Raw genomic sequence first — 23,469 nt, forward strand, 5'->3', positions numbered from 1 at the left:
CAGCCTGCATGGCTGTGCTGGCTGCTGTCACCGCTCAGGATGGGTGCCTGCAGCCTAGGGTCCTTCCAAGCCTCATCCCTAGGTTTCCATGGTACAATTCTGGACCTAAATGGGGTGAAGACTCCCAGAGCTCCCTTTGCTCAGACCCTGAGATGGGGATGGACCCACGTACACAGTAGGACTCAGGGCACCCATGTGGTGTTACATGGTCATGCACAGCCCCAGCGTGCTTCCCACTGCTTGAAGTGGCTGTGCAGCGCCAGGGACTCTGGGATACCCTGGACCACGATGGCTCCAAACCAGTCAGGGCAGCTTCCCACCCTTAGTCCTACATCAGGGAGCAGGAAGGAGGGGTTCTTGCTGCACTGTGCTGTGAGCACATGTGATGGGGACACAGTGACACGCTGATGCTCAGTGCTGTGCACAACCACCCATGGTGGGAACAGCCATGCAGTGAGGCTGCCCTCAAGCATCCCCTGAGCCGCTCAGGTGGGAGATCCCTGTGCTGGTCCCTGACCCCAGCATGGAGGAGCTCAAACCATGGGTGGCACAGGGCTGCTCTCCCCCTTGTCTGCCCCCATGGCACCTGGCACAGAGGGAGCAGAGGGTGATCCATGGGGCCATCGGAAGGTCGGAGCGCGGGAGCCGCCTCAGTGCACGGTGCTGGCGAGCGCGGGCAGGGAACCCTACACCGTGTGTAATTGGCATCAGATGCTCCCTGACCTGCTGCATCCACCGGGAAGCTGGAAGCATTTATTTGTCTGAGCCAGGGGCTCTATCTGCGTGCGGGAGGCGTTGGCGGTGGCGGGGGCCGGGCTCCCGAGCCTAATGAGTCTGAGCTGAAGATGATGAATATGATTGCTGAAAAGCGCCTTCCTGAGTCCTCCTTTCCTGGGGCTCAGGTTACCTGTTCCCAGACAGCCTGTCCAGCCCCGGCTTTTCAGCTCTGATTTGTAGCCCCTCAAACAGCGCCTGTCAGCTCCGCGTGCTGGAGGGAACGCGGGTCCTCTGCTGCCGTGGAGCTGGGCAAGGGGCCATCAGGGAGAGATTTGCTCCCTGGGCTGCACCAATGCTGCCCTGCTTGGCCCTGTACCCCCAGAGCACCCCTGAGCCCAGCACAGGGTGACCAGATCAGTGCGATGCTCTATGTGGGGTCTCTGGGCCGTTGTGTGGATTGAACCTCCTGTGGTTCTCAGGGACCTTCCCCACCGGTCACCTCAGAACCTTAAGGTAGAAAAACAGGGGTTTTGGCTTCTCTGTTCTCTGCCCAGCCCCTGCAGTCGACAGTCAAGTGTACACACGCTGAGCTACATCCCACCCAAGGAGCCTCTCAGGGATGCAAAGGATGGGTCATGCCAGGGGATGCTCCGTGAGCCATGCAGATGCCCCGGGATCAGGGGTTCACACTCCTGGACTGGGAGCCATGGGGGTGCCCCTGTCCCGCTGCCCCAAAGCTCCCCTCGATGGCTGCCACCTCACCCCATGGCTGTGGGGTCACAGCACGGGGTGCCCCCACAGCTCCAGCCCCCCTGGGAAGACAGGGGAAGGAGTTTTGGGTGCTGAACCACTGCAGGCTCTTGGGTCCCAGTGTCCTGCTCCGGTGCCGTTGCGAGGCATCACCCCAGACCCGGGGGAAAAGGGTCCTGGGGGGCAGAGCGGAGCTGTGGGGCGGCCCAGTGCAGAGCAGCTCAGGACCATCAGCGCTTTCCCAGTGCCTCCCGGTGCCTCCGCAGCCCCGGCCGGCGCGGCGCTGCCATAGACGGTGTTTTGCTGCCTCCCTACGGGAGGACGCGGCCGGCACCACCGGCTCCCTTAGCCCCGCCGGCTCCTGCCCCCGGCATGGACATATGGACACAGGGACACGCCATGGGATGGGGACACGGCAATGACCTCTCATCACTGTATCTCCCACAACGCCTTCTCCATCCTGATGTAAACTGGAGCAAGACCGAGGCGGCAGAGACGGAGGTGCAGCATCAGCACATCCCCGGGGCAGGACCAACAGCCCAGGACAGCCATAGCTGGAGTGGGGCCACAGCTGCATCCCCCTTGCACCGAGGGGGGAAGAAAAGGAAGCAAAACCCCAGTGATGCCTCCGGAAAGAGGAGGGAAGCTGCGGGAAGACAAAGGGTGAAGCCACAGCCGTGATGCCCACGGCTGCTGCTGTGAAAAGGGGAAGAGCATCATGAGACCAGCGTGGGGTTGGCCAAGAGCATGGCGTTGAGACAGTGCTTCTTCTCCAAAGCAATGAGACCACTCTGGCTGCAATGGGAAGAAACACTGACCCTGACCCACAGAAATGCAGCTGGAGAAGGGACTTTGGGTCAAGGTCGGAGTCCAAAATCATGACCTGGAAAAAATACCCAGATTTAAAGCAGGAGCTGGAGAACAGACCTGTCCCAGGGAGCCTGGAGAACACTTTGAAGCTGAGGAAGTGACTTGTACATAGTTATAACTGTCTGTACCAACTGCACTAAGCACTGTAAGCATCCACTGTAAGCACCCTATGGAACACACTCAAAAGGCACCTCAAACTTCACAGAACTCTATGGAAGGAGCCATTGGGGGTTTCAATCTGGTGGGGCAGCTTCTTAGGGCCACTGTAGAGGTGCTGGCCTTGGGGGGGCTTCAGTTGGCTTTAGGCCATGGGGGGAGGCTGAGGCTTCCCTTTACATCCAGGTGGCTGCCCTGGACTGGGATAGCACCTAGCTCCTCACCCCCCATGCCCCGACCCACAGCGGGAGGCTCAGTGAGGACCAGCAGCGGAACAGGGGAGGACCTTTGGGCATCAGGAACTGCTCCAGTCACCTCCAGGAAGGTTTTGGGTGCTCAGGGCTGAAACCCTCCAGCCAGAGCCCGACCTCCTCGGGCTGCCTCTGCCACACGTCTGTCCATGCCGCTGCTGCATCCACTGGTGAGGAGCACTCCCAGGAGTCGTGGCAAGGCCACATCCCCACTGCTGCCCTGCACCCAGAGGAGCAGCAGCCACCCATTCCCACACCCCTCCTGAGTGTGCGCATCAGGCTGAAGGAACCCTCCTGCCTGGTGTCCCCCAGGACCATGGTTGTGATGCTCATGGGGCTCAGCAGTACCCCACTGGAGCTTCCCCTTGCTGCTACAGAGCCATGTCGGGTGTTTGCTGGCAGACCCAGTGCCCATGCTGCCAAACCCATGGCAAACCTCCAGATGTTCCCCTTTGGTGACCCGTGTGGCCCCAGCCCTGTGCTCGTGCCAAGGGAGGCTGTGAAGCCATGACCCCACCATGATGCCCAGGCAGCACCAGGCCAGGGCCAGGGCCAGGGCCTCCTGTGGGTACCCAGAGCTGGCTCCCATCCTGAGACATGAGCACAGACATCCCGGGTCGCAGCTCAGACAGAGACAGACATCACACAGGGGAACGGGCCTGGGTACCAGGAGAGATGCCAGGAGCAGTGGGGCTGCCCCACACCCTGCAGCTGCCATCTGCAGCCCCCTCCCTTGTCTGGCATTTTAAGGACAGACCCTCGGTGGCCCTGGCGCGACAGCCACAGCCTTGGGCTATTGCAGCCGCTTGCTGTATTGAGCAAGAGAGGGATTATTAAAACCTGACAGGAGGGAAGGGAGCGGGGCAGTGAGTGCTGGGGCTGCGACATCCCTAAAGGCTGCTGGGCTGGCCCAGGGGGTGTGAGAGGTGCCAGGCTCTGACAGATCCCATGTGCTGTGGTCAACAGCACTGGGCATCAACTGCGGGGTGGGAGGAGAAAGGCAGAGCTGGGGTTGGAGGTGCCACCTGTGGGGACAGAGAGGAAAATGCTCACCCGCAGGGTAACCCACTCTGTGGGGCTGGGATGCCGTGGGGCAGGTGGCAGCAGTAGGTGAGGAACCCGGTGCTGCTCCACTCCTACAGACCTGGAGCTCACAGGCACAAGGTGGGGGCACAGGGCAATGCCTTGGTGAGTGTTTGACACTGTCCCCAATGCTCCTGCTGAAACCATCCCAACAGCCTGCCCAAACCCCATCCTCTGTGCTGAACCAGCACCCTGCCCTGGCTTTGTATTTGGTGCCCATCCAGGCAGCTCGGCCTCTCCCCACCTCAGAGGCCAGAGGCCAGGGTGAGAGGCTGGGTGTGCAGTGCCCCGCGGGACGGTGCTGCCTGCAGGCAGGAGCAGCCCTGACCCCGGCACACACTGACTGCCCCAACTGCACACGTGCACCAAAACCTGCCCCTCATTCCCAGCACACGCTCATCACTGGGAGGCAGCCACTGTCCCCACCCTTCCAGAGTGATCAGGAGCCTGCTGAGCTCATGTGTGCGTCACGGCTGATGCATTTGCCTGCTGAAGCTGGATCTGAGGCCCTGGCTCGTTGTCGGACACCTCCAAGGGTTGCTCACCCTGCAGGGTTGCTCCCTCCCCACTGCTGAAAGCCAGCAAAGCCCCACAGCGTGAGACCCAGACCCACAGCCTCTCTCCCACAGCCCCACTCCTGTCCAGTCCCCACCTCACAGCCAAGTGTAGGAAGCAGACAGGAGCTGCGCACGCCCTGGGTGCTGCTCTGCAAGGAGGTGACAACAAAACCCCATTTAATCTTGAATCACACCCAGCCCTGTGCCGGGGTCTCTGCTGTTGCTGCAGAAGAGGGTGAGCTCTGGGTACCACCAGGCTCAGGGACATCCCTGAGGCTGTCCCAGCAAGGTCTGCAGCCCATCATGCTCCAAGCCACCCCAGCCGCATGCAGAAGGCTCTTCGGGCTCAGTGCAGTCCCCTGGTGATGCAGGTGCCTGGGGCTGGGCTGGCCTGACCCTGTCCGTGCTGTCAGTAGCCAGGCAGAGAGCACCCAGCCATGGTTCCACTGATAAACTCAGCTTTGCTGGCTGTTGGTGGCTGTGGGCAGCCTGCCTCCTGGCACCGACCTGCAGCCGGTCAGAGCGAGCTGAGCCAGGCCCATGGCCCACGGCCCTGCTGCTGCTGCCTGAGCTGTAACAGCGTGCCCGGGCCATAGCGATCCAGGCAGGGGGCTTGTGGGTCAGGGGATGGGCATGGAGATCCTCGGGGGACCAGGGTGTGGGCATGAGGATGCTGGGGATGTGAGGACCAGGCGGATGTGGGCACCGCGTCGGGAGCCCTCTGGGACAGGGGGACCAGAAGGTGGGTCTGAAGCTGCTGGGGGGGGATCAGGACCTGCAGGGACCCGGGGGCTGTCAGGGGGCTCCTGGGGCACGCGTGGCTCAGGGCAGGGCCCGGGGTGGCCGCGGGGCTCCGCAGTGCGCGCTCTGGGCTGCCGGAGGCGTCCTTGTCCCGTCGCGGGCGGGAGGAGGCGCGTCTGGGACGGGAGCGGCGGGGCCGGGCCGAGGGCGGCGGCGGGACGCGGCGGAGCTGCTCTCGCCATGGGCGGTGGGCGCCGGGACCGGGCTCCGCCGGCCGCGGGGCTGCGGCTGCTCCTGGCCCACGCCGTGCTGCTCTGCACCACCGGGAGCGCCGCGACCGACGGCTCCGGTACGAGGGCGGGGACAGCACCGGCAGGGAGGGAAGGAGGGAAGGAGGGAAAGGAGGAGACAGCCCCGGGACAGCCTGTACCGGGGGAGCGGCGACGCCCGCACCAGGGGGGATATCAGGCATCGAGGGGACCCGGGGAGGGAGGGGGGAGCCAGCCCCGGGGATGCGGAGGGATCTGGTCCTCGCGGTGCCCCGGAGGCGCAGGGGACCGCAGGGGCGGTCGCTGCTGCCCCAGCGCTCGGGGAGAGGTCGGAGCCTTTGCCCCAGAGCTGGGACGGGTCCCCGGGGCCGGATCGTGCCCATCGCCCCGGGCCGGTTCTTGCCCCGTCTCTACCGGATGGGGCAGTGGGCTGCGAGCAGAGCCCCGAGAGGAGGGCAGGGAGGGCGGGGGGCACCCGGAGCTGCAGGTTTTGTCCCGTCGCGCCTGACTGGGGAGCAAAACCAGCCCTGAAAAACAAACTTCCCTTTACCCCCCGCTGCGCCGGGGGGGACCACACGCAGCGGCTGCAGGAGCCGTGGATGGCCCGAGTGTGACCGCGGCCGCACCACAGCGCAGGGCTCCATCCAAGGCCACCGCTGCCCATGGGGCAGGAGGGGACCGCAGCCACGCCGGGGTGGCCCTGACACCAGGGTGAGGGGCACCCGCTGCTCCCTGCAGCTTCCCATCTGGGATCAGGCTTCTGGAAGAAAGGATGGCAATATCCATGAATGAATATCCCCACCAGGGCCCTGCACACACCAGAGGAACTGCAGTTTGGGGGTGAGGATGGAGGGTCGGGAGCAGCAGGGATGGCTCCAGTGGCCTCAGCCGAGGTTTCACTTCCATGCCCACGTGCTGCAGCAGCTCACTGCATGCTGGTACAACCACAGTGGGCTCAGGCTCCCCCTGCCCCTCCGGTGTCAAGGAGTAACACTGTGTACGGAAGGAATCCATGGAATGTGTTGGCAAAATAAACCACTTCTTGAATCCCATCAGCTCCATCCCCAGCTCTTCAGGTGCAGTCTCCTCCAGCTCCTTAATGGAGCATTGACTGCAGTCCTTATTCCATGAAATGAGCTTCCTCCTTGCAGGAAAATGCCATCCCAGAGTGAAGCTCAAACCAGACTAAGTATGTGGGCTGCATCCCTCAGCAGGGCTCTGCCCAGGTTTACCTGTTGCTGTGGGAATTGATCTGCCCAGACCCAGAACATGAGCATACATGTCTGAAAGGGGAGCACAACCCCGGCTTGCAGTGCTTTGAGGCCCCAAGGCTGTGGCCACGCAGCAGGCAGCCATGTGGGGGAGGCCCATCGGGATGTCTGCCCAAGAGGAGAGATCCCATGGGATAGATCCAGCTGTCAGCCACTGCACTGGACCATAGGTGGTGGGGACAAGCAAGGGACAACCTCTGTGTGGTTCCTTCCTTGGCATGGCCTCTCTCAGCATAGATTTCATCTCTCTGAGAAGCTCCTCTCAGGGGCTGAGGACAGCCAGGAGCAGCATCCATGTGTCCTGCTGTGCCCAGGACAGGGCCTGGGAACACACTGGGGTCCCACATGCCCAAAGCAGCTGGGTCAGATGCACCCTGGAATGACACAGCCACGACCAGCCCCTGGAGCTGACTGCTTCGTGCCAGGATCAAAGTGAAGTTCACTGCGTGGGGAAAGAGGAGAACATTCCTGGGATACACATGAAAGGCTCTTCCAAGCCCAATTAGGGAGGCAGATACCTGATTGAGGAATGAGGGGAACGGTGCAATGCCCTGAGGTGCTGTCAGCAGAGCAGCCTGGCTCCTGCTCCTCCCCAGCATTGCCCCAGGAGGACCACAGCCCTAATCTAGACCTTGGATCTGCTTTCGAAGCCCAAACAACACGCTGCTTGCTGCGAGCGGAGCCGAGCTGTTCTCCTGGGATTCCTCTGTTTATTACTGCAGACCCTGCTCTCGGCGGCTGTCACCTCCAGGGGTGTAGCTTTGTGCAAGGGCTTTTGCACAATAAACCTGATTTTCCTCTCCACAGCCATCCCACAGCTCCCACCGGCAAACAGGAGGTGCGGCAGCACCCAAACATCACCGTCAGCCCGAGCTCCAGCTGTGGGGCAGGTTGGGCACAGACCCCAAGGGCAGGGGCAGAGCCACTGATTCATGCCTGTTTCTATAGCCCTCCTCCCAGCGCAGCCCCTCTGCCATGGGGCTCATGGAGCTTCAACAGGGCTGCAAAGGGAGCCTGGTGCCGCACTGAGAGCCCTGGGGCTGCATCACCAGCACCAGCCACTCACCCGCAGCCCATCCTCATGCCCATCAGCCTGGCTCAGGTGCAGGGAGGAGCATCCCCAAGCCCCACGTGGCACGCAGCTGCGGCCCTGGCGCGCTCTTCTGCTCGTGGTGCTGCCAGAAGTGGTTGCAGATGACAATCTGCCTGCGCTGCCTTTGCTGCGAACAGCTTTTGGGCCCGAGGAGACAGAAAAACAAGTGCATGATCCTTTCATCATCTTCAAAGACCGCAGCCACGGAGCCGGGTCCCATTGAGCAAGCCTGGCTCCGTCCTGGCCGTGATTCACCCCAGGTTGCTCTGGCTGCGGTTTGCAGAGCGGATGTTGTCCTGAAATCTGGCATTTCCCACCAGGGATGGAGCGTGTTCACCAGCTTTGCCACCACCAGCACTGAGCCTGGCAGCGGCATTCCCACACCTGGAGCCATCCCAACAGCGCGGGTGCGGGATTCCAGGCTGGGGTGGGGAGAGGCACCGCAGGAGGGAGGCTCCGAGAGGATGCGAAGGGGTTGCTGTCGCGGGCCAGGACACGCTCCGGCCCCTTCCCACCCTTTTTGGCTGGAACATGCCATTCCCGGCGCACCTCCGGTACCCTGTGGGGCTGACACCACCGTGAAGGGCGGGAGGAGGCAGCTCGGCTGAGCCCGGCATGCTGCCAAACCCGGCTCGGAGCAGTGCTTGGCCACAGTGTGCCGTGGAACCCCGTGCTGAGGAGAGCTGTGCAAGGTGAACTTCCCCTGGCTCCATACATCAGCTGGAAACGGGGCTGTGGCGGAGCCTGCGGCAGGGAGCATCTTCCCAACACTGTGGCTGTGGCAGCCCCGCATCCCTGCGTTACACTGAGCGTGGCACAGGGATGTCGAGCTAGGTGCCGAGTGCAGAGGTTCCGAAGCAGGAATAGCCCAGAGGATACTGGGGCTGCACTGAAACATGGGCCCCGTTGTGAAAATTCCCATCTTGGAAAAGCCCAAATGGGTGGTCTGACCGCAATCTGTGTGAGATAAATAAGCTCCGAGATGAAAGGGAGTCTGATGGGGAGGCTGAGATCTGAACGTGTCTTTGCAAGCCGGCCCCTGTGACATGAGGGGTTTGGGATCACAGAGCTGCTGGCCAAGCCCCTGCTGTGCCCTGGCTGGGACACGGAGCAGCTCTGCAAAATGAGCTTTGTTTTCCGAAGATGCTAATTTTGAACTGCAATTTCTGATGGAAAAAATGTGGTTCCTATTCCGTGTGCCTGTCCCTCCGCCCCAGCCTTGGCACCTGCTCCCACATTCCGGAAGAATCTGAACCAGGTCTGGTGAGCTCATGGATCGTGCAGAGAAGCCGATGGACCCCAGAGATCTTCCTTCATCAGCTGTGACACTGAGCACACCGGGGATGGTTCTCGGCATCCATCCTTGCCCCTGCAGCTGGTGGCACCGGAGCAGAGCACTGTGTTGGTGGCTCCCATGTCCCCAAGCGCTGTGCTTCCCAGTGACCACCATCCTGCTGATGTGCACCAAACCCCTCAGCCAAGGCTGCTCCAGGAGGTTTTGTCTCTTGGCACTTTCATTCTCCTGGTACACAGGCTCTGCCCCGGCTCTGCAGGGACTGACCCAGCCTGGTGATGCTGAGGATGGTTTTGGGAGGCAGCAGTGCGGAGGACACCTGCATTTCCAGCAGTCCCTGGGCTGATGACAGGCAGGGGCATCTCCAGCCACCCCAGCTCTTGGTTCTCTTTCTCCCCTGAGTTTTGTTGCCCCAGGATGGATCAGAGGGGCTTGGTGTGGGTGGGAGCCTTGCACTGCCCCAGAGCTGGGAGCTTCTTTATGTCGGGGGGTTCTCCCTCTGTCCCACAGGATCCTGCCGCCGTGGGGCCCGCAGGAAGGGGCCCTTATCTCATGCCTGCAGGCTGGGGCACGGAGGTGGCAGAGGAAGGGGCTGGGTGGGAGCTGGGGACCGGGCGCAGCGGTTGGCCCTTTCCATCCGGTTGGAGCGGCGAGGAAGGAGGAGACGTTTGCCAAAGCAAACTCCAGCCCTGACAATCGCTGTTATTCTTAACACCAGAGCTGTGTTTGTGCTGCTGGGTCCTGCCCTGGGGCTCTGGGGCACAGCAGCCCCTGTGCATGGGGCAGGACATAACCATGACATGGCCCTGTGGTGGCACCGGGCAGGACAGGGCCCTGGCAGCAACAGCAACAGGGGGGACAGTGCTTGCAGCACCCATTGGTGTGGGGCTGTGGGGTGCAGACGGCTCCTTTGGCAATCCTGGGTGTTTCAGACAAGGCCAACCTCCACAGGGAGGAAGGGGCAGTGCTGAAGCGATGCTCCTGCCCAAAACACCTCGCCAGGGAGGTGGGAGAAAAGGTGAGCAGTAACATCTGCTGATACTGCAGTTGTCAGGGCAGCGCTCGGCTCCTGCAGCACGTTGTTGACACCAGCCTTGGGGCTGCGCTCATGCATGTGGCTGGTATCAAAGCACCTCATTGCAGGGGACCTCCCAGGGATGCATCCCCCTGAGCAGGACCCGCCTTGGCTGTGTCCCCCCATGAGGAGCAGGGAGCCGCTGGGTGCAGTGATGCTGCGGCTGGATGGTGATGCCTTTCTCTGCCCGCAGTGAATCCCTGCTGCTACTTCCCCTGCCAGCACCAAGGAGTGTGTGTGAGGGTCGGCCTGGGAGGATACGAGTGTGACTGCACACGGACGGGATACTCTGGGGACAACTGCACCTCCCGTAAGTCCCTCTTCCCCAGAGGACCCCCTGGCACCCCATGGGGCCGTCAGCGGCATCATTACTGGGGTGAGTGATCTGCCTGGTCTGTGCCCCCCAGCCGAGCTCTGGACACGCCTCCACAACCTGCTGAAGCCCAGTCCTGCCTTCTACCACTTCATCCTGACCCACTTCAAGTGGCTGTGGGACATCATCAACAGCACCTGCATCAGGGACACGCTCATGAGGCTCGTGCTCACAGGTGAGGGGTTGGAGCAGGTCTTGGAGTGCAGCAGGACTTGGGGACCCTTGGGCATCAGCAGAGGTGTGGGTAGGGGTGGCACTGATGCTGAGTGCCTCCCAGGGACACCGTGGCTACCAGGCTTGAGTCACCTCACTGTGAGACCCAGGGAGCTTGTCCCCCATCACTCCATGCCCCTGTCACAGCATCACCCTTCCCATGGGGTGCAGGGGGTCTGCAGGCTGGGCTGTCCGTGTGTCCCCATCCACACCAGACTTCCAGCCTGCTGGAAAACACGAGCAGCTCTTGGCACGCCACGCTCCTGGGGCCAAAGGGCTCTTAAGCAGCCGCACGGAAAGCAGACTGAGGAAATATGGCCCTTGTTATTCATGTCCCCACATTCATAAATATTTAGGTTCCAGCTCTTGGAGCTGCAGCAACATTCACAAGGCTCCGGCTGTTGGCTTTACCATTTCTATGTGGTTGTCATCTCATTCATCATCCAAGAATCCACTTAGTGCGTTAGTACAAGCCTTCCTCCTCTGCAGGGAACTGCAGCCTTTAAAAGGCTCGGAGCAAAGCCTGGGATGCCCCCATGCCTCTGCTGCTGGTACCTTTACGGGGTGTAAGGGGTGGGTGTCTGGAAGCGCTGGGCTGTGAGCAGGGGCTGGGGACAGAGCCCATGGGATGCTGCCGTATGTGACTCCCCCTCTCTTTTCAGTTCGTGCCAATCTCATCCCCAGTCCCCCCACCTTTAACTCCGACTACGGCTACATCAGCTGGGAAGCCTATGCCAACGTCAGCTACTACACCCGCATCCTCCCACCCGTGCCGGATGACTGCCCAAAGCCCATGGGGACCAAAGGTACGTGGCTGGCACAGCACCAGTGGGGCTGAGTCACTGGAATAGCACCCTGGGTCCATACCTGGTGCAGCATCGGTGTTTCCCATCCACCCATGCCAAGCTTTCACTGCTATGGATACACCTACAGGGCACTGCTTCCTCTGTTCCGCCCATGCTGGCCTGCAGGCAGGAGTTGCCTGATGCTATCCAAAGAGCTGCTGGGGCATGTCACAGCCTGTGTAAGAGGGCTGTGAGAAGTCTGTGCAGAGGCATCACTGCCTGGTGCTGCAGCAGACCCAGCACAGCAATATCAACAGCCCCATGGCCAGCGCTGGTACCCAGCTGGGCTGGCGCAGAGCATCTGCCCTCAACCTCCATCCTTTGCAGGGAAGCAGCAGCTCCCTGACCCCCAGCTCCTGGCAGAGAGGTTCCTGCTGCGGAGGAAGTTCAAAGCTGATCCCCAGGGCACCAACCTGATGTTTGCCTTCTTCGCCCAGCATTTCACCCACCAGTTCTTCAAGACATCCGGGAAGATGGGACGCGGCTTCACCAAGGCGCTGGGGCACGGGGTGAGGGATGCTGGAATGCCTGGGGGTGTGGGGCATGCAGCAGTGAGGAGGGGACCAGGGCATGCATGGCCTTTGGAGCAGCATTGATGCCATGCTCTCTTGGCAGGTGGACCTCGGGCACCTGTATGGGGACAACCTGCAGCGGCAGCACCAGCTGCGACTCTTCAAGGATGGGAAGCTGAAGTTCCAGGTAGCCAGCACAGGCAAACATGTCTCAGCCCTGTGATCCAGAGCTGTTTCAAGCCACATCCCTCTGGCAGCTCCAGGGAAACCCCAGCCCCTTGTGGCTGCCAGCCAAAGATGCCTTATCAGAGGGACAAGCATTGGGGTGTAGCTGTTCTGACGGCAGCAGGCATTCCACAGTTGGGGCTGTATGAGGGAGGTGTTTCTGTTTCACTCACTGCTTGCAGGAAAGCAGCCCTGGTACCTGTAGGGTCTGGCTGGACAGGCTTTCACGTAGGTGGTTTTCTCCCCTCATCCTGTTCTTGCCCTCAAGGTGGTGGATGGAGAAGTGTACCCCCCCACGGTCACCGATGCCCCGGTCCACATGGTCTACCCGCCTGCCACCCCCAAGGAGAAGCAGCTGGCGATAGGGCAGGAGGTGTTTGGGCTGCTGCCGGGGCTCTGCATGTACGCCACGCTCTGGCTGCGCGAGCACAACCGTGTCTGTGACGTGCTGAAACGGGAGCATCCCACCTGGAGCGACGAGCAGCTCTTCCAGACGGCTCGGCTCATCCTCATCGGTGAGGACCAGCGGAGCCGCGGGGCACGGGCAGCACAGAGCCCTGTGCCCATCTCCCTGGGTGTCGTGGTCTGAGCCCAGCCGGTAACTCAGAACCATGCAGCCGCTCGCTCACTCCCCTTCCTTCTTCCCTCCCTGCTCCCGGAGGGATGGGGAGGAGAATGGAAAGAATGTAAACCCCATGGGCTGAGATAACAGTCCGGTAACTGAGGTGTAACAAACCACTGCTGCTGCCCCCAGTAATAGTGATGATGTTCTCAGGCTAAAGTCAAAAACACAGCACTGCACCAGCTACTAAGGAGGAGAAAAATGACTGCTACAGCTGAACCCAGGACACTGGGCAAGCCCAAGGACTTGAGCATTGTTTGGTCTCTGAAGGTAGTGGCCAGACTGGCTTTAGCGGCAGGAGTTTCTTTGGCAGCCTTCCGAGGATCGCTGGCTTTGGTCCATAGAGCAAACATGGGCTTTGAGCCATCAAAAATATTGATTTTGGGTAATTTTGTCACAATTTTGAATTTTTGCATTTTAATGTTCATTATGAATGTACTGTAATCTCACGGAAAGTCATTCTTGACCAAACTCCAGACAAATCCCTGTCACCACCTCATCTGCAAGCAGCGTGTCGAGGTCAGCTTCCTCAGGAACCATTTCAGTTTTGGCAGACTGACCTTTGCTGCTTATAAAGTGATTCACTGACAAATTCCCAACCAGCAAAACAAGCCCATAGTCAGAAAGGTCCCAGGGGGGGGATGAGTGCTGGGAGGTGCTTCCATAGTATGTGGGTAATGTCTCGGGGTACAGAGCTGGTATCTCCTGCTGCTGACAGCCGCTTCTCCTGCCTCTTAACCAGGGGAGACCATTAAGATCATCATTGAAGACTACGTCCAGCACCTCAGCGGGTACTACCTGAGCCTCAAGTTTGACCCCGAGCTGCTGTTCGGGACACAGTTCCAGTACCGGAATCGCATCGCGGTGGAATTCAACCAGCTCTATCACTGGCACGGGCTGATGCCCGACTCCTTCGTCATCCAGGGGGAAGAGTACAGCTACGAGCAGTTCCTCTACAACACCTCCATGCTCATGGACTATGGCGTCGAGGCACTGGTGGAGTCCTTCTCCAAGCAGATTGCAGGAAGGGTAAGGTCTTCTCTGCCCTCCCTGCCAGTGCCGGGGCTGTGGAACCCTGGGAACATCCCTGTTCCCATTCAGGACTGGGTCCTATCTTACACATAAAGCCTTCTACTCAGGGAGGCACTTGATGGGCAGGCCATGAGCACCATAGCAAGGCTGGACCTTGGCAGCCCCTTTGGTTTCTCTCAGGAGCCTGTGGTAAGCCGGGATCCTCCAGCCCAGACCGGGCTGTGGAGCAGCCTGGGCATGGGAGCAGCACTGTTCTTTGCTGCCATCACATGGATGCTTTCCTCCAAGTGACTGCATCTCCATTCCTGACCCTCTTTGCTTGTGCAAAGTGCAGACTGGCTGTTGTGTGTTTGGGTTCTCCCAAACCCATCATCTCTCCCCTTCACCCAGGCCATTGGATCACCATCCACCCAGGGCTTCTCCTGCACCATTCTCTGACCTGCCCTGGGAACTGATAAGCCCAAGCTGCTCTATAGCTGTTCCCTGGCACTGTGCAGTGATTCCCCCTCTTCTTGCTGCTGTGCTGCTGTGCTGCTCTCCATGACACTGTGCCCAGGACATGGATGCTTCAGTGCAGTAGCTCTGGAATGGATGCTGGTGCCTCTTGTGCCTCACATGTGTTCCTCCTTGTGTTCTCACCCTCCAGATCGGTGGGGGACAAACCATCCACGCCAATGTCTTGAAAGTGGCCATTGGGGTCATCAAGGAATCCCGGCAGCTCAGGCTCCAGCCGTTTAATGAGTATCGGAAGAGGTTTGGCATGAAGCCCTACAAGTCCTTTCAGGAGCTCACAGGTAGGGCTGCGGTGCTGCTGTGGGAGCTCTTGGGGTTCACTGGGGCAGTGCAGATGCTCTGTGCCCACGCTGGGGTATAAGACCATGAGCTGCTCCTCTGCAAGCTGGCTGGGTTGTGGGAGCTGCCACGTTCCCGTTATCCACAGCAAGGCCAGGCCTTGCCTGGGCTGTTTCCCTTTCTAAAGCACTCTGATGTTTGCTTGGTGCAGGAGAGGAAGAGAAAGCGGCAGAACTGCAAGAGCTGTATGGAGACATTGACGCTCTGGAGTTCTATCCGGGCTTGCTGCTTGAGAAACCCCAACCCAATGGAATCTTTGGGGAAAGCATGGTGGAGATCGGAGCTCCATTCTCCCTGAAGGGGCTTCTTGGAAACCCCATCTGCTCCCCAGAGTACTGGAAACCCAGCACCTTTGGTGGAGCAACTGGCTTTGACATAGTGAAGACAGCATCGCTCAAGAAGCTCGTGTGCCTCAACGTGAAGAAGTGCCCATACGTGTCGTTCCGTGTGCCGGAGGCTGCGGAAAGGGGCAGCCCTCAGGATGGAGGACATTCAACGGAGCTCTAGCACCAGCACAGCCTGCCCAGGTACCGGCAAAGCTGCGCTCCAGGCCTGGCACTGAGCATCCCATTCCTTCCTGCAGGTAGTGGGGACGCCCACCACTGTGCTGAGGAGAAGCAGGACAGAAGGTGGTCCCATCCTGGGCATCATCCACACCAGGCCTCTAGGAGAGGCTTGTACCAGCCCTGTGAAAACCCCGAGTGCCTCAGGGGCTGTCCTGCGTTCAGCTGTAACAGTTGTTTTTCTCCTCCTTAGTAACTGGTGCAGGGCTGTGTTTTGTTTTACCCTGAGAACGCTGACAACACCAATGTTTTAGTTGTTGCTCAGTGATGCTTACTCCAATCAAGGACTTTTCAGTCTCTCATGCTCTGCCAGTGATGAAGGGCACAAGAAGCCAGGAAGAAGCAGAGCCAGGACACCTGACCCAAACTGGCCAAAGGGATATTCCATGCCATAGCACATCATATCCAGGATAGAAACTGGGGGGAGTTACCTGGAAGGCCAAATCGCTGCTTGGGTCAGGCTGGGTATCGATCAATGGGTGGTGAGCAATTGTACTGAGCATCACTTGTGCTTATTGGTTTCTTTTCCCTTTTAGTTTTGTATTCTCTCCCCTTTTCATCTCCCTTATCATTGTTATTATTAGTGGTAGTAGTAGTACTCTTGTATTATACCTTCGTTAGTCCTAGTGGTTTTGTATTATACTTTAGTTAGTCCTAGTGGTTTTGTATTATACTTCAGTTAGTCCTAGTGGTTTTGTATTATACCTTAGTTAGTAGTACTAACTAAGTATCTATATAAATTTTATAAATTTTAATATTTTTAAAATTTTAAATATATAAATATTTTGTTTTGGTATTATACCTTAGTTACCAAACTGTTCTTATCTCATTACATTATTTCCATTCTCCTCCTCATCCCTCCGGGAGCACGGGGGGAAGGAGGAGAGTGAGCGAGCTGCTGCATGGTTCTGAGTTACTGGCTGGGCTTAAACCATAACAGGATTGCAGCTGCCACCACCGTCCTCAGCAGACCCAGCTCTCTTGCTAGTGAACACCTCGCACTAAGCCAGCTTTGGGGTTCCCCATGGGACACCCGCCTCCTCGGGACACTCTGGACCCCTCTGTGCTCTGTCACCTTTTCCAGCACCGGGCCACCTGCAGCCCCTCTTCCACAGGGATCCCCAGCTTGGAACAGAGGAGCGCAGAGCCCAGGCAGCCCTCACAATCCTTCCTCCGCTGCTGCACCTGGTGAAGATGCTGAGCTCCCCAAGGAGGTGGAAGAGGCTGGTGGCAGCATGCAGAGGGACAGGAGGACACGCTGTAGGTGTTCGTGCTGGCCCAGGTGGCAGTGCTGGGGGGTCTCTCCCCAAGGGTCTGCCCGGCTGTACCCTGTGCTGTGCCCCTCCAAGGGCCATGACCCTCACTGTGCATCCCTCGCTCAGGCAAAATCACAGCGCTCAGGAACAATGCAAACAGCAGCAGATGGGGAGCAGTACCTCATCCGGTCTGTCAGCGTGTCCCAGATCCACACCGGGATCTCCATGCCCCATGTCTCCAGCCAGCTAGAGCACACTTCCAGAACATGCGTGATCACCCTCTCCCTGCACTGAGCTGCTCCAGCCTCCAGCCTCCTTTACCACCCAGCTAAAGGCACAAGCTCAGCTGGTTTCAGTTAGACCACAGACATCCTGCTTTTGTTTGTAGCTATTGAAGGCAAGCAGTGCTGGCTGGTACCGATAAGGGTATGGGAGTCCATCAGGCACAGAGAGCTGCCCAGATGCTCTCTGTCACCAAGGAGGAATGTTCATCCAGGAACTAGCTCAGCCGAGCTGACACCAGCGATACTGAAATCCCTTCCAGCCATGCCACCAGCTCCCACACGCCACAGCCCAGCACGGGGAAGCATCTCCCTCCTGCACCTCAGCCTTCTGCTATGGGAAAAGCTTTGAAATTGTTTCACTGTAGGACTAACGCTATCAAAACCTTCTCTGTGAGCCTGGGGACTGCACATGCAGCACTGCTGAGCCCTTGCCTTTTCTTTGCTAGTCTTTCAGCCATGGCAGCTGGTAGAAATCACATCCTCACCAGCTGATCCACCACAATGCACAGGCACATCCACGGCAGAAGACAGCAGTTTGCATCTAAACACAGTATTTAGTCTTGTGCATCCACCAGCATCACCCAACCAAGGTGAGGGCTCCTAGTGCCCCTCAGCACTGCGAGCTCTGGGGATGGTGCAGAGGCGATGGCTGCTGTTTTGAGCTCTTGGTAAACACAGCTTGTGGGACATCCTCTGAGTTTTAAACAAGCAGCTCCGAGCAGCCCAGCTGCAGCTTTGCCTGCGCAGGGACCGACGTGGATGCAGGATGTGCAGTGCAAACAGCAACAATGAGAACATCTGGCTGTGGTTCTGCGACCTCTTAACTGATGATTCACCGAGCAGGAGGCTAGCGCTGACCAGAGGAGACTGTGCAAGAAGACCACTTGCCCGCAATGCTTTAGCACGTTAGAAGGAAGGGAAGGACAGAGGTTGCAGACGGGGTGCAGCTGCTCCAGGGTTTTCCTCTCCAGAATCAAGATTGATGATGGAAAGTTGTCTGAACCCCATGGTGGCAAAGATAAGTAGGGCACTAAGGCTGAATGGAAAAGCAATCCCCCATTGGAGGAAGTCACCTGGGCCCATCAAGCCTGGGGTCAGCCACCAGAGTTGACCAATTTCTACCACCCGCTGCACCAGAGCCCTGCATGGTAACAAACCCCACTTCACCACCTCTCAGCTTTCTGCCAAGAACCATGTTCTGTGCTGGGGAAGCTGCTGTGCCAGAAAAGATCGATGGAACATCTCTGACAAAATTAAAAAGCATCCTTTATTCAAAACCAAACCATTTAGTAGGAATGCACTGATTTAAGTGAAGATCTGATGGTGACAGTACAACAGCTTTGGTGGAAGCACAGGCACCTGCATCAAACCACAAGCCTCACTCGCTCAAATGCCAAGCTACATGTTCCAAAACAGGATTATTTTATGTAGATATTAATGCAATTTCATTTTCACTTTAGCCCCCCGTATGTATATATAAATACACCTCAATTCTTCATCTGCAGGTCAGGATCGCATCGAAAGTTAGGGAAATAAAGCAGACTTGTAACACTTCAACCCACATTTAACCACAGCATGGTATGAGTTGCAGTTTCTATTTGTACTGAATGGACAGGGGACAGACACAAATTAGTCACTACCCTATTCTAAACTACTTCTGTTCTATTGTGTAATGCACATGAAAAGTGCTGTTATTTTAGGGCACCCAATTACCAGTTGGGAAGGGTTTAACTGCAAGAATGGCCAAGAGGAGCAGCAGCAACGCTGCCTGTGCCAAGAATGAGAAGCAGTGCTGCACCTCATCTCTCTGCCCCCCTTTCCCTTCTGCTTATTATACTCGATGATTAATTGCATTCAGACCTCTTTTCGTTTCCTTTTTGCTACCAGCCCTGTAAATCATCCATCCCATACCTGTGCACTGGACAGTAATAACCAGGAGTCACCTTGCTGCAGGCCACCCGACTGAGCAGCAGGAGAGGTTTTGATCCTGTTCCAGTTTTGCTGCCATAAGGGCAAAAAAATGAAGCACTTTATACAAAACAAAACTTCAAAGCAACTCAAGCAGTCAGCGCTCCCTGAGCCCCGCTCCAAGCCAGGTTGGATGCTGCTGCTAAAATGCACCCTCTCTGCATGGCAGACTTCACTGAATCTCCTCCTGAATATAAATTACAGCTTTTTTTCCCCCTTAAATGCACTGATATCCATGTTCACTGATTTAATTTCACATAACTTTCATGGGTTATTTTTCCGTGATTCTGAGATGAAAAGAACTAATCTCTTAGCACATTGGAAAAGCTGGATTTCTGCCAGTTTCCTTAAAACAGCTACAATTTGTGCCAACTCGGTAATTTTTAATTACAAATTATTTCTTCTTCTCCTAATGCTACTTTTTAAAACACAGTTCAAACAGACACAGTTCCAAATTCTTCTTTTTCTACCCTAAGATTCATTCTTATTAAGAGCCTAGTGCTTGCACAGAGACATTTGCATTTCTTCCTGGTGTTCCACACTGCCTTATGTAAAACTTGCAATTAAATTTAATCATTAAACAGGGCATTATGTTGGGTCGTGTTTAGGTAATGATAAGTCTACTTTCCTCAAAATTAAAAGATAACAAGCACAGTAAGTAATGCATGAGAAAGCAAATGTGTTGTAATGTCAAATTAAGTAGGTAGAAAAGGATTCAGTAACAACTAAGTGCAGAGCACACCTGCTCAGCATGCTGATGTGTGCAAGGTGCATGGTTTCAGCAGTGCAGCCACCCAGCCAGTAAAGCTTTGAGTAAAGCCTTAACTACAAGGTGCTCATGCCTGCAGTTGCTATAAATTGCTAACGGCTTCTCATGCTGCCCAGGTTATCTTGCAGCTACGCAGCAGCAGGATTGCTGGAGGCAGGGTGAGCTTTAATGTAACAGAAACCCTGAAATTACTTCCCCATATTATGCTCTGATTTATGAAGGATGTAGAGGCCAAACCAAATAAACAAACACGCCTTAATGGAAACGTTATCGCTGAGAAATGGTAATGACAAAAGTGCTGCAGGAGGGCAGTGCACATTCGGTAGCAGTAATGGAATTAGGGCAACGGGCACAAGTTATTCCTGGGGAAATTCTGACTGGATACAAGAGGAAAATTTTTCACAATGAGAACAATCAGTCCTTGGAATAACCTCCCCAGGGGAGCAGTGGATTCCCCAGCACTGGACACAAGTGATGTGGGGAACAGACATGACACTACACAATCCCCTAAACTTGCTGAATTGTGTTAGCTTCATGGTTAGTAAAATACACTTGAACTGCATAAAAGCAAGACTTATGTTAAGTGTACTTCACTGAACTGAAGAAAATCTTAGGGATTCTTTACATGATTTTTAACAAGCAAAAGTTGAAGTGCATGAAAGGGAAGAAAACATACCTGCACTATGGAAGAAACAGAACAATCCCTACCTAGCACATGGGCATCCTACTGTACAACTACACCTACTGGCCCTTGGAACAAGCAGTTCAGTCGATTTCCAGATCACTGTCTTCACTGTAAGTTGCAGCTGGATTATGTATAGAAGTCAGGAGCACCAGGTCTTTTTCTGGAAGCAAACTGCACTCCTGCAGAAAAGCCTCCAGGTCTACGGCAAAAAAATCCTCCCCAAGCTGGTCAGTGATGCGCACGAAATTGCCGATGAGCTCACCTGCCTTATAGACGAGAAGAGCGGGCAGCGCGTTGTTAGTGAAGCGGGTGCTAGCCCCAATGAGTGAACTCTTTACTCTGCAAAACTTCACTGTTGGGTACTCAGCAGCCAGGCAGATCATACAGCCGTTCAGGGACTCGGTGCCAGGGATATCATCTTCGTAAATGTGGATCATGATCAGTGTGCTCTTATGCTCTTTATCAACCGTGTCCAGGAACGCTTCTCCACTGGTGATCTCAAAAACCTGTTTAAATTGCTGCCCGCTGTACAACTGCTGCCTCATCTCCTCCATCCGCTGCTTCCGGTATCGCTGCAAAAACTCCTCGTCGTCTTCATCGTTGTGAATCATGTTATATTCTTGTAATGTCATCTGAGAAACACACACACAAAGATACATCAAAGAGATGTGCATCGCTATATGGGTCACTTACATAACGAGAATTCCAATCGAGAGGATTAATGTGGGTCACTCATCTTTAGCAACAGCAAAGTGCAACCCATGAAGGCACAAGCACCCTCTGCATTACACTCCATTTTGATCTAATTAGAAGCTGTGTCCAGTGGGAACAGTGATTTCAGCCTTGGGAATTCTAGGTTCCACAAGCTGCACTAATAACACAAGTGGCTGCTCCATGTTCCCACTTCAATTCAGGTTAATGCCGGCTATGTGCTTTCCCTAAGCTACAAGCGCTGATGTGGATATGGTGCCTGACCTAACTTTTGCTTCTTTCTCATTAGTTTTTTTCATCTAGCTTTTCAGTTAACATTCTGTGGCAACCAAATGTACTATCTTGCCTGTAGAACTAAATTTAACAGGATTTTAGGAGGTATTTTGTACCTGTTCACTTCCTTTGTTGAATATAATAGCATCACTTAAGCTATAGAACAGCATGGACAGCTTTCGTCATTACTAATTAGTAACTTCTCTGACTAGAACTGCAAGAACTAGTTATGCAGCACACAGCTGATTAAAACCATTCTCCACTTCAAATACCATTTATCTTTGGAGCAAAAAAGTCAAAGCCAAATTTCAACATCCACCCACGTACTAAATACTAAATCAGTGAGGAATCCTAAACTCTTCTTTTTGGCTCAGGAGGCAGCAGCCATAGATTTGCCGTACACGTCTCAGTATTAATCCTCTGAAGTTGATTTATTTGATAAGCAGTCAAGGGAAATCTGGAAATAGGATCTGGACTTCTTTGGTAGAGCAACCAAATTGCTTATTTCTTAACACAGGCAAACACAAATACCACTAAAATGCAAAATACTTAAACTTGACAACACTTGGCAAATACAGTTGCAATGCACTTCTTACACTGCAGCTGTGTTCTTATCTACCAGGGAAATAGGATACAAATCTCCTGCTAGAACACAGATTCCGCTCTGCTTCATGTACACAAATAATGAAACTGAAAATGTTAAACATCTATGTGGCATTTTAATTCCTTTGTGCCATGCTACCTTTCCATTGAGTTTTTCCTGAAGCTCTTTCTGCTTCTGCTTCTCAGTCTCTTCATCTAAGTGAGACCTACACGTCATAGATAACTTCTTTATGAGTCGCTCCATTTCCCTGCGCTGCTCCTGCCGCTGTTCGGTTTCCAGTTGTTTGAATCTCCGCCAGTCATTAATGACTCCTTTGGGACCTGAAATTAAATATGCAGGCATTTTGCATAAAAGGGCAATAAAGCTACGTTTAAAATTCAAGTAATAATTCATAAGTCAGTAGTAAAATAATGGCTCTGTCATAAACTTTTTGTACACTGTGTAAAATGTTGACATAAAATGAACAAAGTGATTTGCCATTTACAAGTCCTTAAGTTTGTACTTATTAAGATATGAGTTTGACATGACAATACCTGTGTTGACTGCACTGCCATCGCTGCTGAGCTCTACCTCCCCACCGCTCTCAGGAATGGTGCTCTCCCCTTCTTTATCTTCTTTGTCACTGTCTTCATCCTCACCCTCACTGCTGCTGTAATAATACTGGAGCTTCTCACCAAGCAGTTTATCATCCAAAGCAGTCATTGTGTTCTAATATTAATAGATAACAAATAGAGAATTAATAAAGTAGAGAATGGCTCCACCGCCTTCTTCCACTGCAGTCCTCTAAAAGTGCTGCTGATCAGATCTCATCCTGATGGAGATGCAAGATGCTCAATCATATTCTCTCTTGGGCAAGGGGCATAGAAAAAGAGTACCACTAAGGTCACATATGTGGCTGTGGACTTGTGACGGGCAAACCATGTTTAAACGTCCACAGAATTTCATTGCAAAGAAATTAAAAGGCGATTTAAATCTAATCAATAGATCTGGGTTCATGCATGAGAGCCAGCCCCCTTCATGCGTGTGTCTCTCACAAAGCCACCCGAAGCAGCGTATGGATAAAGCTGAGCTTTCACTTCTAACGCCCCACGCCAGCAGGCTCTGCAAGCTAAAGCCAGATTAAGCAGCTCGCCGCGGAGGTGCGCAGATGGCCGCCCATCACCGCGGCTACTCCGCAGAGCGACACAACGGGGCGCCCGCGTCCAGGCGGGGCTCCGCTCGGGGCACCGCGGCGCATCCTCCTCCCGCGGCCGGGGCTGCGCGATGCGGAAGCAGGAACCAGAACAGCCGAGCCTGGGCTGAGGACGCGGAATGCTCTGAACGCCCGGACCCCTCCCCTTAGAGCCTCCGCATCAACTCACCCAAGGCCGCTCGCCCCGCCGCCCCTCACCGCGGCCCCGGACCTCACCCGCTGCCGCCGCCTTCCGGGGCTGGCTCTGGCTGCGCGGAGCACGGCGGGAACGGGGAGGATCATCCCGCCCTCCTCCTCCTCCTCCTCCCTCCTCCTCCTCCTCTCCTTCCCACCCGTTCCTTCCCGCAGGTGAAGGCAAAGAGG

General features: G+C 55.8%; 2 protein-coding genes across 4 annotated transcripts; one reads left to right on the forward strand and one right to left on the reverse strand.

Moving 5' to 3' along the window:
* Positions 1-5,280: 5,280 nt before the first annotated feature.
* Positions 5,281-19,468, forward strand: PTGS1 (prostaglandin-endoperoxide synthase 1). Its single transcript, XM_062641407.1, has 10 exons — positions 5,281-5,474; positions 10,321-10,437; positions 10,535-10,675; positions 11,376-11,519; positions 11,886-12,067; positions 12,174-12,257; positions 12,564-12,810; positions 13,660-13,946; positions 14,596-14,743; positions 14,953-19,468. Exons 1-10 carry the CDS (start codon positions 5,366-5,368, stop codon positions 15,306-15,308), a joined length of 1,815 nt encoding a protein of 604 aa, XP_062497391.1. The 5' UTR covers positions 5,281-5,365; the 3' UTR covers positions 15,309-19,468.
* PDCL (phosducin like) lies at positions 18,150-23,400 on the reverse strand. 3 transcript variants are annotated; one of them, XM_062641413.1, is made up of 4 exons: positions 23,323-23,400; positions 22,448-22,622; positions 22,053-22,234; positions 18,150-20,958 (listed from the first exon to the last, which is right to left on the reverse strand). In XM_062641413.1, exons 1-4 carry the CDS (start codon positions 23,386-23,388, stop codon positions 20,407-20,409), a joined length of 975 nt encoding a protein of 324 aa, XP_062497397.1. In that variant the 5' UTR covers positions 23,389-23,400; the 3' UTR covers positions 18,150-20,406. The 3 variants fall into 3 exon arrangements, with proteins under 3 accessions (XP_062497397.1, XP_062497398.1, XP_062497399.1); XM_062641414.1 differs by having other exon boundaries at positions 23,276-23,378; XM_062641415.1 differs by having other exon boundaries at positions 23,305-23,364.
* Between the last annotated feature and the right edge of the window lie 69 nt (positions 23,401-23,469).

This window comes from Pezoporus occidentalis, unplaced genomic scaffold (genome assembly GCF_034315485.1).
Source record: "Pezoporus occidentalis ecotype Australia unplaced genomic scaffold, CSIRO_AGI_Poc_V1 ctg68, whole genome shotgun sequence".
In the NCBI taxonomy this organism is placed as follows: Eukaryota; Metazoa; Chordata; class Aves; order Psittaciformes; family Psittacidae; genus Pezoporus; species Pezoporus occidentalis.

Bases quoted from the DNA above. Each gene is read 5' to 3' on its own strand.
- PDCL (XM_062641413.1), bottom strand. From the start codon at position 23,388: ATGATCCTCCCCGTTCCCGCCGTGCTCCGCGCAGCCAGAGCCAGCCCC. The intron at 22,235-22,447 runs GTATTGTCATGT...ATTTAATTTCAG, and splicing joins TGGCAGTGCAGTCAACACAG to GTCCCAAAGGAGTCATTAAT. The intron at 20,959-22,052 runs GTAGCATGGCAC...TGTGTTTCTCAG, and splicing joins AGGAAAAACTCAATGGAAAG to ATGACATTACAAGAATATAA.
- PTGS1 (XM_062641407.1), top strand. From the start codon at position 5,366: ATGGGCGGTGGGCGCCGGGACCGGGCTCCGCCGGCCGCGGGGCTGCGG. The intron at 12,811-13,659 runs GTGAGGACCAGC...CCTCTTAACCAG, and splicing joins GGCTCGGCTCATCCTCATCG to GGGAGACCATTAAGATCATC. The intron at 13,947-14,595 runs GTAAGGTCTTCT...CTCACCCTCCAG, and splicing joins CCAAGCAGATTGCAGGAAGG to ATCGGTGGGGGACAAACCAT.